The 15,139-nt window shown below is 54.1% G+C and overlaps 6 protein-coding genes across 6 annotated transcripts; 3 read left to right on the top strand and 3 right to left on the bottom strand.

The window, feature by feature from the left end:
• Nucleotides 1–145: 145 nt before the first annotated feature.
• Nucleotides 146–2,998, top strand: N0V89_000705 (uncharacterized protein; the record flags this gene model as incomplete). The annotated part of the gene is made up of 1 exon (XM_056209525.1): nucleotides 146–2,998. The coding sequence occupies one exon, from the start codon at nucleotides 146–148 to the stop codon at nucleotides 2,996–2,998; it is 2,853 nt and encodes a 950-aa protein (XP_056076347.1).
• A 514-nt stretch (nucleotides 2,999–3,512) lies between these two features.
• On the bottom strand, nucleotides 3,513–4,106 carry N0V89_000704 (uncharacterized protein; the record flags this gene model as incomplete). The annotated part of the gene is made up of 3 exons (XM_056209524.1): nucleotides 3,513–3,583; nucleotides 3,649–3,811; nucleotides 3,882–4,106. The coding sequence occupies 3 exons, from the start codon at nucleotides 4,104–4,106 to the stop codon at nucleotides 3,513–3,515; spliced, it is 459 nt and encodes a 152-aa protein (XP_056076346.1).
• Nucleotides 4,107–4,857: 751 nt separating this feature from the next.
• N0V89_000703 (uncharacterized protein) lies at nucleotides 4,858–6,785 on the top strand (the record flags this gene model as incomplete). Its single annotated transcript, XM_056209523.1, has 2 exons — nucleotides 4,858–5,295; nucleotides 5,343–6,785. The coding sequence occupies 2 exons, from the start codon at nucleotides 4,858–4,860 to the stop codon at nucleotides 6,783–6,785; spliced, it is 1,881 nt and encodes a 626-aa protein (XP_056076345.1).
• A 1,850-nt stretch (nucleotides 6,786–8,635) lies between these two features.
• N0V89_000702 (uncharacterized protein) lies at nucleotides 8,636–9,696 on the top strand (the record flags this gene model as incomplete). The annotated part of the gene is made up of 3 exons (XM_056209522.1): nucleotides 8,636–8,760; nucleotides 8,819–8,983; nucleotides 9,039–9,696. The coding sequence occupies 3 exons, from the start codon at nucleotides 8,636–8,638 to the stop codon at nucleotides 9,694–9,696; spliced, it is 948 nt and encodes a 315-aa protein (XP_056076344.1).
• A 1,426-nt stretch (nucleotides 9,697–11,122) lies between these two features.
• Nucleotides 11,123–12,688, bottom strand: N0V89_000701 (uncharacterized protein; the record flags this gene model as incomplete). Its single annotated transcript, XM_056209521.1, has 3 exons — nucleotides 11,123–11,269; nucleotides 11,326–12,003; nucleotides 12,512–12,688. 3 exons carry the CDS (start codon nucleotides 12,686–12,688, stop codon nucleotides 11,123–11,125), a joined length of 1,002 nt encoding a protein of 333 aa, XP_056076343.1.
• Nucleotides 12,689–13,773: 1,085 nt separating this feature from the next.
• On the bottom strand, nucleotides 13,774–14,359 carry N0V89_000700 (uncharacterized protein; the record flags this gene model as incomplete). Its single annotated transcript, XM_056209520.1, has 2 exons — nucleotides 13,774–14,211; nucleotides 14,273–14,359. 2 exons carry the CDS (start codon nucleotides 14,357–14,359, stop codon nucleotides 13,774–13,776), a joined length of 525 nt encoding a protein of 174 aa, XP_056076342.1.
• Nucleotides 14,360–15,139: the final 780 nt, after the last annotated feature.

Genomic DNA, 15,139 nt, shown 5'->3' with positions numbered 1-15,139 from the left:
GAGGCGCCTCTGATCCTCTCGCGCCGGCACCCCACATACGATCCCTCCACTTCGCGCGGTCGTCACCGCTCTAGCTTCGCGTGCGCCATTCGCACTTGCACGTCCCACAAAGCGCATTGCTCTCAAAGAGCCGTCCCTCACCGCCATGTCGGCCGTAGTTGCTGCTGTCCGTCCTTCCCAGGCGCTCCGCCAGCGCCGCGAGACCCAGCGCCCCAAAGTCGTAGCCAAGCCCAGCATGGAGAACGGCGCGCCCAAGGAGAACATCCAGCGCCATGTCAACCGTCCAGACAGTATCCTCAAGACGTTCAACGGCCGCCCACCCTCGCTGCGCATCTATCTCTATCAAAGTCACTTTCGGCTCAATGACTCCCAAGAGACGCTTTCGTACGCCTCTCCCATGCGCGAGCTTCTGGATCATCTCAAACAGAAGACGGTGCCGCATAACATGCTTGAAGAGCTCCATGCCATGGGAGTCCAATTCTACGATAGCTGTCTCATCGTCGAGCTACACAATTTTCGTAATTCGGGCATCAAAGCTAAGGACGACACGAACAGCTCCACCGAGGGTTCTGGTGCAGACCCCTTCTCGATCCACAACTACAACAACTTCATCACCCCCTCTCCGCACGCTCTACATCCTGCAGTGGAAGCGAATGCTATATCTGAGCAAGCAGACGGACAGGATGCGGGCGCCGCGGCGAAAGCGGACAAGGACGTGGATAAGGAGAATATGCCGGCACCTGGCCAGGCAGCGTCGCAGAAACAGGCGAATAAGGCGAAAGTTACGACCGTCGTGTTATTTCCAACGCCCCAGTCTCAACTCGCCGATATTACACAGCTTGCCAATACGCCCCTTCCAGACGTAGCAACCCTTCGCCGTAACCAGGCGGCTGCGCGCGCTGCTGGCAACCCGCCTACTCCCTTGACAGCCGTCCCTCCTACACCCAGTGCGTTAGCCGCAGGCCGAAGTCCTAAAAGACAGAAGATGATCCTAGATGAGAACAATTTGCATGAGTTCGAGTCTGCCGTGCTCAGCGAGACTTGTCCCAAGTTGTATCTGGAACCGACAAAGACTTTCAGGGAGACTCTCGCGCTCATGGATGCTAACACTCATCCGAATAACCAACATTCACCACCTATGCGAAAGACACGCAAACGGACTACCGCCGAGTTGGCCGCGGATGAAGCCGAGGCCGCAGATATCCAGCGTTTCATGCTTGCAGGTGACGAGCATCAAGCCAGCAACACCGCGGCAGCAGCAGGCGGAGACGAGAGCCAGCATGCCGTTCGCGCGGGCGCCAACCAGCAAACGTTCTCCCGCTTCAAGACCTTGGCGGCCATCAAGACGAATCATGAAGAAGCTGAACGTAGGAAGAAGGAAGAGGAGGCGAGACAAGCGCAAGCTAAGAGACAAGCACAGGTAGACGCAGAAGCAGCTAAGCGTCGCGAGATTGAAGCCAACCAACAAGCAGAGCAGAGTGCTGCCTCTGTTATGCTGCAAAAGAAGCAGGAAGCCATGGCACGTCAGCAACAACAACAACAGCACCAGCAGCAACAGCAGCAACAGCAAGCTCTCGCGATGCAAATGGCTAATGCGAATGCCCAGGTGTCCCAGACCCCATTATCCGCAACTCAGCCGCAATTCTCGTCTCCTGTTGTTCGCCAGCAGACACCTATGGCTGCTGCGGCATCACCGCTCCACCAAGTACATGCCACGCACCCGATGGGTGGTACGCCGATGGTTGCTACGTCTTCAAATCACGCCGCTGGCAGTCCTGCTCGACCTCCTTCTGCTATATCACATCATCCGAACGCCATGGCGCGTACCGCTAGCCAGCAGCACCAGAACTTGAGTCGCACTGGAACGCCACAGATTGTGCAAGGAACCCCGGTCATGAACTCCGCTATGCCGGCCCGAAACATATCTTCTACGCCAACGCCTCGGATGAACAACCAAGGAAGTCCGAACATCCCAGTGCCAGGTGCTACGCCAATCATGATGCACACACCCCAGCCCGGGCAGAACATGACTCCCGAACAAATGCAGTTCCTTCAGAATCAGAACATGCAGAACCAACTGCGGGCTCAAGGCATGCAGCAGGCAAATATGTCCCCCAGCAATCAACAACAAATCCAGCAGGCGGCCATACAACGCGCAAACATGCAAATTCAGGCCAATGGTGTCCCTCAAGGTCAGAATCCTCAGCATTATAGGCAAATGCTAGCATCGAGATTCTATCAACAATTGCAACAGCAACAACAACAGCGCATGGCCGCCAACATGTCACCACAGGGAATGCCTCAGGCTGGAACTCCGAACGCTGGTGCAACACAGCTTGCTAACATGAACCTACAGCAACTTCGTCAGCAGTACATGTCACGCAAGCAGCAGCTCATACAGACCTTCGGCCAGAACGTCCCACAACAACACCTAGCACAGATGAATCAAATGGAAGCAGCCATAAGGCAAAGAGAGGCACAGCAGCAACAACAGCAACAAGCAGCACAGCAACAGGCAATGGCGCAGGCTGGCCAGATGAACATGCAAGGCCTGCCTAATCAAATGAATATGCAAGGTGGTGGCAACCCACAGGCTTCGGTTCAAATGCAACAATACCAGCAGATGCTTCAACAGCAACGCGCTCAGCAGCAGCGACAGAACCAAATCATGCAGATGCGACAGCAGGCGATGCAGCAGGGTGGTCAGATGAATATGAACAACATGCCGGCTGGTTTCAATGTCAACAACATGGGCAACATGGGGAGTATGAACGGGATGAACATGGCGAACATGCAGGCGATGAGCCAAGGCAACATGGGCATGCAGGGTATGCAAGGGATGCAAGGGATGAACATGGGTAACATGCAAGGGATGAACCAGCAACAAATGCAGCAAATGATGATGATGCGACAGGCGCAAGCGAGAGCTGCTATGCAGCAGCAAGGACAACAACAGCAACAGCAACAGGGTGGGGATATGAACTGGAGCGGTGTTTGAGTGTCGTCGTCCGTTTACTTGACGTGGGTGTACATATGCTTTCGTCTTTGATTGAGATGTTCCCACTTTGGGTTTGGCGTTCGGGCAGTCTCGCGGTAGATACCCTTTCTGCGTTGGGTTTGTTTGGGATTAAATTCAAAAGAGGGAGGACTTGGCGGCGATGAGCGACGTCAATTTCATTCAGCACTTGTGCACCTGGTACGAGTTTCTTGATTGCATTGGAAGGTTCTTTACACAATGGCCATGATATCATCGTGATAGACTGCTCGTTCGTATTACGATTTGCACCATGTCGTGAGGAAAAGTCATAGCCTGTCCAACATACAACCGTCGCGCTCTGTCATGAAGATTCCATGGTTATTCTTATTCCTCTTTTCTGTTTTTCTGTAATCTTTTATTCTACCAACCCCATTGTGCGGATGGTCTCCCTATTCGAATACATGACCACATGGCCCAATCTATTGCATAGCCGGGAGCTACTTAGCACCGGCTCACACATGTTTCGTCGGATTCTTTATTTAGCGGCAGCCTTGGCGAGGTCGGCGAGAGCTTCGCGGCGCTTGAACTTGGCGTCCTCGATCACACCTGCAGGTTGTCAGATCTGCTTGCACCGCAATTGGGTTGGAAAATGTGCAGGCAAGGGGACGTACCGGCATCGGCATCGCTGGAGAAGTTTCCCGTCCAGGTGATGAAGGTGTGCCCCTCGTGCTTGCCCGACGTGACGGGGTAGGCGCGGATGGTGCTCACGACGCTGGTGTAGCTCAGCGCGGGCTGGCTCGAGATGACCGAGTAGGTGATGTAGTGATCGATGCTCTGCGATGACGATATTAGCGGGTTGCTTCAGCGTGTGCTGCGAGCGAGAAAGGCATGGGCATTGACAGACCGAGTGCTCCTCCTGCTTCACCTCGAGCACGGTGCCATCCTGGAAGGACCACCTGACGACATCGGTCTCGGGCGAGGAAGTCTTGACAACGTCGCTCTTGTCTAGCTTGCTCCAGAATTTGGAGAAGTCCTGCAGCTTGATGAGGTGCCAGACGGCGCTGAATGGGGCTTCGATGACGGCGGATTCGCTGACGGAGGTCGACGTGGGGATGCGCGCGTCGGGCATTGTCGCTGTTGGATGTATGGGTACTGGAGAGCGTGTTGAAGTGGACGGAGAGGTGGTTAGCGGGTGTATGGGTGCTGGAGAGTGTGTTGAAGTGGACCGAGTTTACTAGTAGGAGGGGTGAGGTTTGCTTGCTACATGGGGTGCAGTGGCGTCATGGTAGGAGCTACCCCGCCCCCGCGCCTTCGTACTCGCCTCACCAGCGACGCTCAGCACCTGAATGTGTCTGATTGCGCTCCGAAGAGTGGCCGTCGTCTTGGCACAGCAGACGCGGCCATGCAAAGACAGTGCCGTCCCCGCCAGCGTCCAGCCACGTGACGCGGGTGCGGACCTTCCCTTTCCAGCGCTGGCGTGCACAAGCTCCCACCGAGCCTCGACCCTCCCGAAGACGACGGCCAGGACCTCCAATCGCATCGGCCCGTGGGAGCACGCAGCGGCCGGTCAAGGGCTGTTTCCAGCGAATCAAGATTGCGATGGTCTTGCTGATGACGCCGGCAGCTCGCCCGCGATCAAGCACGCGAAAGCATCGCGCACCAACGACCGGGGCCATGCAAGCTCCTCCAGGGCATGCTCCGTACCGCAACCATGATTGGGACATCTCAGGCTTGCGGGACGGTGCCTGCAGACCATGACGACGTCGACACGGAGAGGCACAAAGTAGCGCTGAGGGCTCCAGGAGCTTACTTGCAAGGTACATAAAGGCATCGTAGCCCCAGGCTGCCCAACCCGTGCCTTTCGCCAGCTAATCGTCAAGATGAAGCTTCAACTGCTTGCAACCTCGCTCGCCGCCTCCCTCGTCGGCGCGAGCTGGACCAAGAACATCAACTACCGGTCACCTTCGGAACACCATCCTTCGCTGGGTATTGCCATCCACAAGGTCGTCAAGCGAAACGACTACCAGACCTCTTGGAACCCGTCTCACTTGAACTTCACCCACGGTGTTGCTTCTGGCGATCCCTACCCGAACAGCGTCATTCTTTGGACGCGTATCAGTCCTACGAGCGACAACGACAGATCCAATGTCACCGTCTCTGGATACGTTCAGCTGTACGATCACGACGACGAGAAGTTTGTCTCCGTGTCCAAGGCGCCTGTGTGCCTAGAGTACAAGGTCTCCACAGACAAGCAGCTTGGAGACGTTGTAGATTCTGGCAAGGTCTACACTTCTTCCGACGTTGACTACACGGTCAAGGTACGAGAAGCTGGTCACCCGTTTGCTCGTTGCTGACGTCCAATCAGGTCGAAGCCAAGAATCTCGAAGCCTACACAAACTACTATTACCAGTTCAACGTGTGTAACTCCAATAACACGAGCCCTGTCGGGAGGACCAAGACTACGCCCAATGCCGACGACGACGTGACCAAGGTCGGCCTTGCAATCTACTCGTGCTCCAATTACCCATTCGGATTCTTCAACGCGTACGGTAACCCGGTGCGCAAAGACTCCATCGACTATGTCGTGCATCTTGGCGATTACATCTACGAATATAAGAACGGTGACTACGGCTGGGGCCAAAGCATTGGCCGCGTACCGCAGCCTGATAAGGAGATCTTCTCGCTATACGACTACAGGAAGCGTCTCGCAACCTACCGCACCGATATTGATCTCGTCGCTAGCCACCAGCAGTTCCCCTGGATTAATGTCTGGGACGACCATGAGGTGGCAGACAACACGTACCGCGATGGCTCTTCTGAGCTCAACAACACCGAGTCTTCTTTCGTCCAAGACGGTGGCGTCTCGGTGGATCAGCGTAAGATGAACGCTGTTCGTGCATATTTCGAGTGGATGCCCATCCGCCAGGTGGAGATGGACGACAACCTCCGCATCTGGCGCAGCTTCAGCATTGGAAAGCTGCTTGACCTTGTCATGTTGGATACACGTAATTACGACCGTTCTATCACGGACCTGTACTGGAACACCGACTACGTCCACGACATCTCCAACGATGCAGGACGTTCTCTCATGGGCAGTCGTCAAGAAAACTGGTTTTACGGACAGCTATCCAAGTCCGCGCAGAGAGGTGCTACATGGCGTGTGATCGGATCTCAGATCGTTTTCAGCCGCATCAACGAGTCCGCTGCTTTCGGCGACGAGAATCCGCTCAATTATGATTCCTGGGATGGCTACATGTCGAACAAAAACCGCACGCTCAACCACCTGTACAGCAACAACATCGGTAACAACATCTTCCTCGCCGGTGACAGCCACGCATCGTGGGTCTCCGACCTTGCCTGGCTCGACGAGAAGCCCTACGATAAAGAGACTGGTGAGGGTGCTATCGGTGTCGAATTTGCAGGCACTGCCGTGACCTCTCCTTGCCCCTATGGCGCCAACATTTCGCTCTCGACAGCCAACAACTACTCCTCTATTTTGCAGAACTCCAACGACGAACTGCAGTGGCAAGATCTGTACTATCGTGGATACTACGAGTTGCACATCAGCGGTGAAGAAGTTGTAGCAAACTTCTTTGGCTTGCCGACCGTGGTGCAGCGCAATGGCTGGGAGATTCCGATTGCGAACTTCACAGTCAAGGCGGGCGCGAACAAGCTGCAGCGACCTGTTGGTGGAGGGGTGGTGGAGAGTGGAAGTCTGAAAGGCGGAAAGACTGTGCAAACTAATGCTACCATCGACACAAACAATGGGACGTGGTTTGTGAGCCACGCGCCCTTGGAGGTATTGTGAGCGTAGGTAGTTGTTGCGTAGTCCTTAGTCACGCATGTATAATGTATGAAAAGTAAAGTAATACGTAAAGAACGAAATCGATTCTGGGCATCGTCAACGTCGTGTGTGCGGGGATGTTCTCTGATTACAATGCGGGCCGATTCCTCGCAGACGATTAAATAGCAGGAGGAATGCGCAGGGCTGAAACCGAGTGTAGTCGGGGTGTCGGCGAATATCTTCCGAAAAGGATTCTTGACGTGGAGTCTGCATTGTGGCTGGGCACTGGTATTCAGGCCTCCTGTGGAGGACTACGTTCAGTAAGAGACAACGACCGCTACCGGGTGCTTCGAAGCAGACCATATGGGTGGCGCCATCATGGTCATGGCTATCGGCCAACCGTACCATAAAGTTTGACCATATTGATAAGCGAGATACTCTTACATCTATAGTCGATGTCGATCTACAGACAGTGGGAGATGACCCCACAGGGGCTCTGACATGTGCTTCCCTAACCATACGCGGGTTCCTGAGGCGCATTACTACATACCCAGACTGGAAATCCGCTTCAGTGATTTACCACGATTGGCATAAGCTGGTGACCGAAGACGGTCACGATTTTCTTCATCGCCAACCCACGTCAGCTGGGGGAATCAATGTTGACCTCGACGAAGGTGATCGCCCTTCGCGCATTGACGCACAATTTCTTCTGCTAGGCTACGAGGGACGACTTCCGAGATGGAGATAGATGGGTAGAATTAGCATTCGAATTCGGGCAGAGTAAGTAAGTATATGCAATGGTGCTGTGGATGCATTTAGCAACCTGGGTATGTTGAGTCGACGATAGTGGAGATGGGAGAGCATTGCGCATATCCTGCAGTGTAAACCACGTTCCAAGCATGTAGGTAGTATTGGTGTCCCACTGCGACTTGGATGTTGCGAGGCAGTGCACTGCGCGCAGGAGAAGGAATATCGGTAGGGACATGGTGGCCGTTGAGGTGCAATGGCCGACTGCGCACAGGCAACATGGGGGATGAATCCTTTGGCCTCCATGGCGGCGAGGACTTCCTGCTTGGGGCGCAATCACCTTCAGGCCGGCAGTTCGGATGGAGAGCGGATCGGGGCAGGACTAGCGATGTCGAAACGATGTCGGGGTGAAACACATCGGAAATTCAAGCTGCGCCGGTGATGGCAAGAAAAGGGTGGTGGTGGAACAGCGTACACAGCGTACGTCACGGCGTAATGGGGAGAGATGGGCTAAGGCACAGTAGCGTCCGGCAGCGCAGCCGCACGCTGGCCTGTGGTAGCCCTATGAAGGCTCGAAGTATAGAAGGTAGAGGACAGGAGTGGTGGCATCGGACTCGCACGCACGGCTGGGCTATCGAATTGAAAGGCTGGTCGGGGCTGGTGGTCAGCGCCGCTCAGCACCAAGCTCGTGGCTGTGGACCAGGATGTGCCTCTCTCCGCCTCGCTGTCCTCCACCGCAGCCGTTGCCTGATATCCGCCTTGCTCCCCCTACCCTCGCTCTCTCCCCTCTCTCCCCGACCGCTGCCGTCCACCACCCTGCCGCCGCGATTTGCATTCGCACGCCGTTTTGCTGTGCCGTCCGGACGCACGCCTCGGCCGCATCCCTCCCGTAACGAAGCGATCCACAGCCCTGGGAGCCCTCACACTCGTTAGGCTCAATTGCGCGGCGACTTCGCCATATACAGGGCTGCAGCCAGCTTCCAGTGCTACACCTGCTCTCGCTCCCCGACACTCGTTTGTCCCACGGCATACGCCGCCGGTGCATGAGGGGTTCGCGGCCTCCTCGCGCCTGAGCAGCACCGTTCGCAAACATCATTCGACCACCATCCCACCCCTCGACCGCTCCAATGCCCTGGCGCTCCGGATCGAAGCGGTACATACACTTGGACGGCAAAAACAGCGCGAATGGCGGCAAGGAGGCTTGGTATTGGCGCTTCATTGCGCTTGCCGCGTCGTGGATGATCCTGTGCGGGTAAGATGGCCTTCAACTGGAGAAACCCGTGAGAATGCAAGCCAACCACGTCTTCTAGATACCTCATCCTGCCGGGACTCTACGCAAATGAACCACAGCTCAGGATCAGCCAAGCAGTACTTAACGTCTTCGTCGTCGCACTCCTCACGGCCGGCTACTCGTTCACTGCGCTACTCTGCTTTGCCTGTCGCAACGAGATCTTCCAAGCCGAAGCCATCTTCCTGTATGCCACCATTTCCAGCTCCACATGCTCATCTCACTAACCTCATTCGCAACAGACCTGCTCTAACTTCTTCTGCGGTCGGCCTCCTGACCATAGCCTACAACTTCCTCGTATCAAAAGCCTACGATTGGGGAACTGCTGCTATATCCGGCACCGTAATATCCACCACCTCCACCTTCCTCTACGGCATGCTGCTTCTGTGGACGCACCGCCGCATCGTTAAGCTCCGCGAGCAGGGTTCCAGCCGCTCTCACAACCTTTACAATGAGCCAGGTTATTACAACAACTTCGTCCAAAACATGTACCCTGCCGCCGCGCGATCGCCTTCCGCACCGCCTGAGATTCCGCTATCCGACGAAGATAGGATCAACCAACAAATGGCCTTGTTACTCATGAAGCAAGACCAAGGAACGAGCCCAGACGCTAGTTCTGCGACTTTCAGGATTGATCTGCCCGAAGACCACGAGGAAAGGGAACGAATTTTGAATAGCCAGGAGCTAGTGGGAACTCCACCTGTATCGCACGCAGACTGGAATCGCGCAAGATCGCAGAGCAGGCCAGATAGTCTAGGCGAGACGCAAGCCTGGGAGCGATGGCAGGACAGAGGGCGCACAACGAATCGACCAGCCAGCATCGGCGCGCGAAGTAACCACTCGCGAGCAATGAGCCGAGAGGAGCGGCGAAGAGAGATCGAAATGGGACTAGGCCAATAGCCCGATCCTCTGCCTCTTCGTTCTTTGTATAATTCAGCTCACTGTTTCATCCGCACTTTTGCAACGCATTTTCAACAGCGAAGGTGTTCACGGAGGATGGGTTCCCGGCGTTCTGCGGCCAGCGGCATGACTCGCACGGCAGCGACTTGCCATCTATTTTCTTTGCAGTGTATTTCTGGGGCGGCGAATTTCCCGCTTTGGCTAATTCTCCCATGTCTGGACGGCCTTGCACATCTGCGTATGCGTTGGATATACCTCTGTTTTTGTTTGGAGACTGCGCGCTGTGTCGCGTAGCAGTGGAGTAGCATACATGTCATCTGAGCGCCGCAATGCTCGAGTAGCCGATATCAATATTGGCAGTATATACTACGCCGCTATTGCTCGGATCTGTGAATAAGCGCCGTGCCTCAGCTGCGAGGTGAGCGAGATGCGGGTACTGCCACATGAAACGGACTTGGCCCCGACCTTTGTTACGACCCGAGCAAATGCCGCTGTGCTTCACCGGAAGCTGATGAAGCTAGAACAGGAGCTCACCCGTTTCGTGCCGCTGGCCCCAGCGTTGTCATGGATGAGCACACTCCGCCCCCGACCTTCGCCACTGGTGTGTCTAGGTGCGGCGCAGCGTTCCACGACCAGAATCAGGACGTGAGGATATTGATTAGCATACACTAGTTGAGTTACTAACGCTGATATGACAAAACCAGCAAAGGTACACTGTTCAATCACAGAATCGTATTCGAAGGAAGTGCCTTCTATTGTCCGGATTATGTGCTGAGTCTTCCCTGCTACACAGAGTCGCAAAGAGAGCGCGTAACGATATGGTGACTTGTTCGAGATGAAAAAAAAACTAAAAAATCGAAAGAGCAGATACAATGGACATACAATTTTTGCTTTCAACAACATCCATCAAGCGAGTAGTAGTACGAAAGTGAGAAGTTGACGATCGTATGATGCATAACGACTACGCCTGGATTCAATCCTTTTATCTAAGAAGAGCTGTATGATGTACCGTGCGTGGCGTTTGTACGGGTAAGTGAATAGTGCGGGGAATAACAGGCAACGAAGTGGAACTAAAATGTAAGCTTAAAAAAGTGCACTGTTTCTATAACGAACAGAGCGACCACGAACACGAACACGAAGATACTGCAGAGCATACAAGAGCACAATGGTAAGAATTCTGAAAAAATCCTATCAATACGTGACATGGTTCGTTCATGACGGTCCTTTTGTTTTCTTTTGTACTTTTAACTCACTTATTTTCTTCCTGTTCCTGTCTTTGAAAGAGTGCCCAGAGAAAGCATCGAACGGTGGCCTTACAGTTCCTCCTCGGGTCTACGAAACATCCGTCTTACAACTCATCCGATGAAAAGTGGCGGTTCCTGGCTAATCTCTGCTGTGGAGTCTCGTACCGTAGTGGCGCCGACGACTAGTTGGGCTTGATGGCAAACTGCTTCAAGTATTCGTAGTCCGCCTCATTCTTCTTCACCGTATCCCGGATCCACGTGGCCGCCTTCTCGCCAAACTTCTCTGTCCATTCGGCGTAGAGCTGCTCGTCGGTCTTGGGGGCTTTCTTCTGTCGCAGTATCAGTCAACTTGCACAAAGCGTGGCATGCTGTCGTCTCAACTTACATGAGCCCTGGCCTTGAGCTCTGAGCTATTAATAGCATCATCATGCCAGCCTCTCCACTTCTCGAATACTTCTTTAGCGTATTTCTGGTGGAATTCTTCCTCCCACTTAAGCATCTCCGGTTCGTACTTGATGCCTGTAGACTTGCAGTAGGCCTCGATCATCGCCGAAGGGTTGTCGAGAACATCGTCCGCATCTAGTACACAGATCTCAATGCCGGAGTCGTTGTTTCCGTCCTCGCCATCTGTGCCATTTGTGCTTTGCCCAGCCATACGCGGTCCGACAATACCTTCCTGGCGGAGGTAGTCGAAGAGACGGCGGAGCTCAGCATAACCCGCTTCATTAGTGTTGACGTAGTTCCAGCCTGTTACTTTATCCAACGGATCCGTAGTGCAGCGCTGATAGCTCGGAATGCTGTGCTTAGGGTGCCGGATCAGGAAGGTGAAGTGGAATTGAGACAGCAGGTCTTTGGGGAGAACGGTCGGGTTCCCGGGCTCGCCTTCAGTCGGGTATGGGTAGGGCTTCCCGGCCTTGTCGGACCTCGTCGTGACAGGCGAGAGCTCAGTCGTGTTCGTTCCGACTCCTCGCTTGTAGTTGATGAGAGAGGGTGCAATCTTGGGGGGTTCGTTGTCAGGTGGCATCCAGTAGTAAGCCATGTCTTTAATGAAGACGCGTTTACCCTGTGGTATCCGTGAGTACGCGCCATTTCTCAAGATATACGTGAAAAGTGTGTTGTTGTGGTGGTGGTGGGAAACTAATATAATAGGGTGTTGTGAATGGTGGAATGTTGCCAGATCGGACGCTTCCGACGGTAAGCGGATGCGTCAGATCGACAATGTGTCAGAGCTAGAGGAGAGTTTTGAGAGATATAAAGTGAAAATGATATTAGGAGAATGGGACGACCGTGTGATTATGAAAAGGGAAACTGGTGGGGGTTTCATTATGGTGTACAAATGTCGGAGACGCACTTAACCTGCGATTCAACTCGCTCGTAGCTGACGTCAAATAGCCACGAAAATCGCGAACGCGCCGGGAAGTAGGCCAAGGGCCTATGGGGAAGAGGAAAGCGACGAATGGTCGAGAGGTGATGTAAAGCCAAGCTGGATTGGAGTGTATGGAAGAACGAGAATGATGAAAAGCAAACATTTGAAAAAAAGAAAGCGGGACGGCAGAAGGGGAGCAGCGGACCTCTGAGCCATCGCGCGCAATGTTGTCGAAGATAGTGCGGTAGGTGCTATCGCTAAACCCACTGTTCGTCCTCTCTTCGGGGTCATTTTCATAGCGATGGTGAAGCCTCTCAGGGCCGAAGTAGAAGGCGTCACCGAAAGGCTCGTGAACGGTCTGAAGCGTGTCCCGGCGGGTCATGAACACCTAGTGAATGTGAGCTTCCTAAACACCGAAAGATTGTACGTTAGGTATACGCACGCGCTCAAAGGCCGTAGAGCAAGCTCTCGGATGGGTAGCGCAAAAGATTGGTTTGTTCGACATGGTGGAAGTCGCCTAGAGATGGACCATATGCAAGGAATAGAGGTTAGGAATCAGTGCTCCGTGAAGGGAGCAGAGACGGCGGGTCAAGCAACACTCAAATAGGGCCCAGACGAGCAATCGTGGCCGGCTTGCGGGCACTAGCAGGCCTTTCAGATGCAGCTTCCCAGGGCAATAGATGCGGAAGCGACGATGACTGGGGTCAAGTCCACAATTCGACGAGGCAAGCGGTCTAGTATGCTAGCAGGCTTCCGCCGGCTGCTAATCAGAGCAATCACTCAAGCCGGAGATGGTGGTGCTGGCTCGGCTGGTGACACGCGGTAGGACAGGGCAAACTTGGTGGCGCAAAACCGCTGTGTGAGTGGCGTTCTGTACAGAGATAGATCGGAAGCAAGCAGGGCACCTGCATGTTCACGGCGACTGTTGGTGGTGGAGGTTGCCAAGCGGAGCTGCTGCGCATACGTCACTAGAAAACACTGCGGCCCTTCTAGACCAGATCCGGTTAGAACGTGCGAGTGAATGCCCCTCCAACCCCTCACGGCTTGTCTGTTTCCTTCTCTTCTGAGTGATTGATAGCGTTTGAAACATGCAACGAGACCTGTTGCACCTGATGTCGCTGTCGCCGTCTTTACTATCCACATCACGATATTATGAGGAATACCGCATGTGGAACAATTCCACTATGATCGAGTCTCTATCAACATTGACCTGCTCGGTCCACTGTGGATGCAGGGGAAACTCGGAGTCTGCGGCAGCCAGTTCAAACAGGGACCCTGCAGCCACTGTAGTCGTTCACAACATGAGACTCTCCGAATCATCCAACGTCATTTATATTTAGCTCTTCGAATCCACCCTGAACATGTTTGGCCTTGAGCAACGAGAGAATCAAGGGAACCTTCAACATGTTCGGTCGTGCTAGCCATATTCAATTTACTAGAGAATCATCACGAACTATAAATGATCGTTTAGGATGCGCTCTCCCTCGCAACTGTATTCGCAGTCTCGGGCTCTCTCTCCTGCGCTGGCGGTCCTCCAACGTTACCCCTCTGTCCAGCAGGCACGTCCTCTTCCAGATTTCTCTGGTTGGCGAATTTTGGGTCCCTCCCGGTAACCTTGTCGTTGGTCTCCATTGTCGACGTCGTACCCGTCAGACCCGTCCGGTCTCTCTTTCCGGTACCATGCAACTCTGACGACGTCTGACCTGAGCCTGGATGCCCAAGACCAGTATGCACGTCGGCAGAGGTTGCGCCTCCGATGGTAGAAGACGCGTCTTGGTACATCTTCTGGTTGTTCAGGTCGGGGTTAGGGGTGTAAGTTGATGAGGCAGGAGCCGTTCCAGCGGGCAGTGTTTGTGTGCTGAATTCAGGCACGGCGTCGTTGCCGACGAGCTTGCCAGGTTGGTGCTGGGAGCTTGTTAGATCTAGGGCGAGGGCACAATGTGAGATTTAGAGAGCGTGAACTTACACCACCACTCTGGAGAGGCTCGCTGGGAGCTACTCTGGAACGGAATTCGCCGTGCTGGCCGGCAACTGCTGCGTCGTTTGCGCTCATAGTAGACCTGTTCGCGATGTACAAAGATGGGAGGTGGTTGCAAATAGAGCGAGACCTCGAGAGTTTGGATAGCAGGGCACTTTCAGAGTTGTCTAGCTGTGTCGTGTGTGCGTGAGCTTTCTCCTCTTTATGAGCTGTCTGCTAGCACACTCTTGACGTCAGGGTAAAGTCATTCACACGATGATTTGCGGACCCTTGAATCTTTTCCTTCGCTGCCTTACAGCGCTAAACGTGTCTTGAGGGAGCTATGATGGACGTCATCAAGATGTATATGGTCAGGGCCAGTGTCTGCAGCGGCGTGACAGCTCGACTTGAGCCGGCAAGCGAGGTAAGCCACGCTTTCTTGCCGCAGTTTTTTGCATACTCGTGAGACGCCTTTGTGGAGGTCGGTGAAAGAAGGTAAATGCGGGCATTCGAATAGGTAGGGGTCGCCTTGGTGGGACGGGATAGGGAGTATGTTTGCGAGATCGCGCTGGTGATAGGCACGTGCTGCGGTAGGAGGAATGCTAGGGATCTAGCAATGCGGAAATAATTACAGTGTAGGTGGCTGCGAATAACGGTGGAAGGGTCACTCGACTGTGAAGGGTGAGTGTCGATGAAGTCCAATGACCCACGCAATACACTAGCAACATGACAAGCATGCAGTGGCTACCTGAAATGAACACGGCGGATAGACGGTGCAAACGTGGCTACAATAGCTAGCAAGCGATTGAGCAGCCGGCAGCAAGCGTGCCTACGACTGACGAGCAGGGCATGTTGAGTACTGAGCAGTGGCGCAAA

This window comes from Didymosphaeria variabile, assembly GCF_027946475.1.
Source record: "Didymosphaeria variabile strain IMI 356815 chromosome Unknown scaffold_1, whole genome shotgun sequence".
Classification (NCBI taxonomy): Eukaryota; Fungi; Ascomycota; class Dothideomycetes; order Pleosporales; family Didymosphaeriaceae; genus Didymosphaeria; species Didymosphaeria variabile.
The sequence above is the reverse complement of the archived record's forward strand: the minus strand, read 5'-3'. Positions and strand labels throughout refer to the sequence as shown.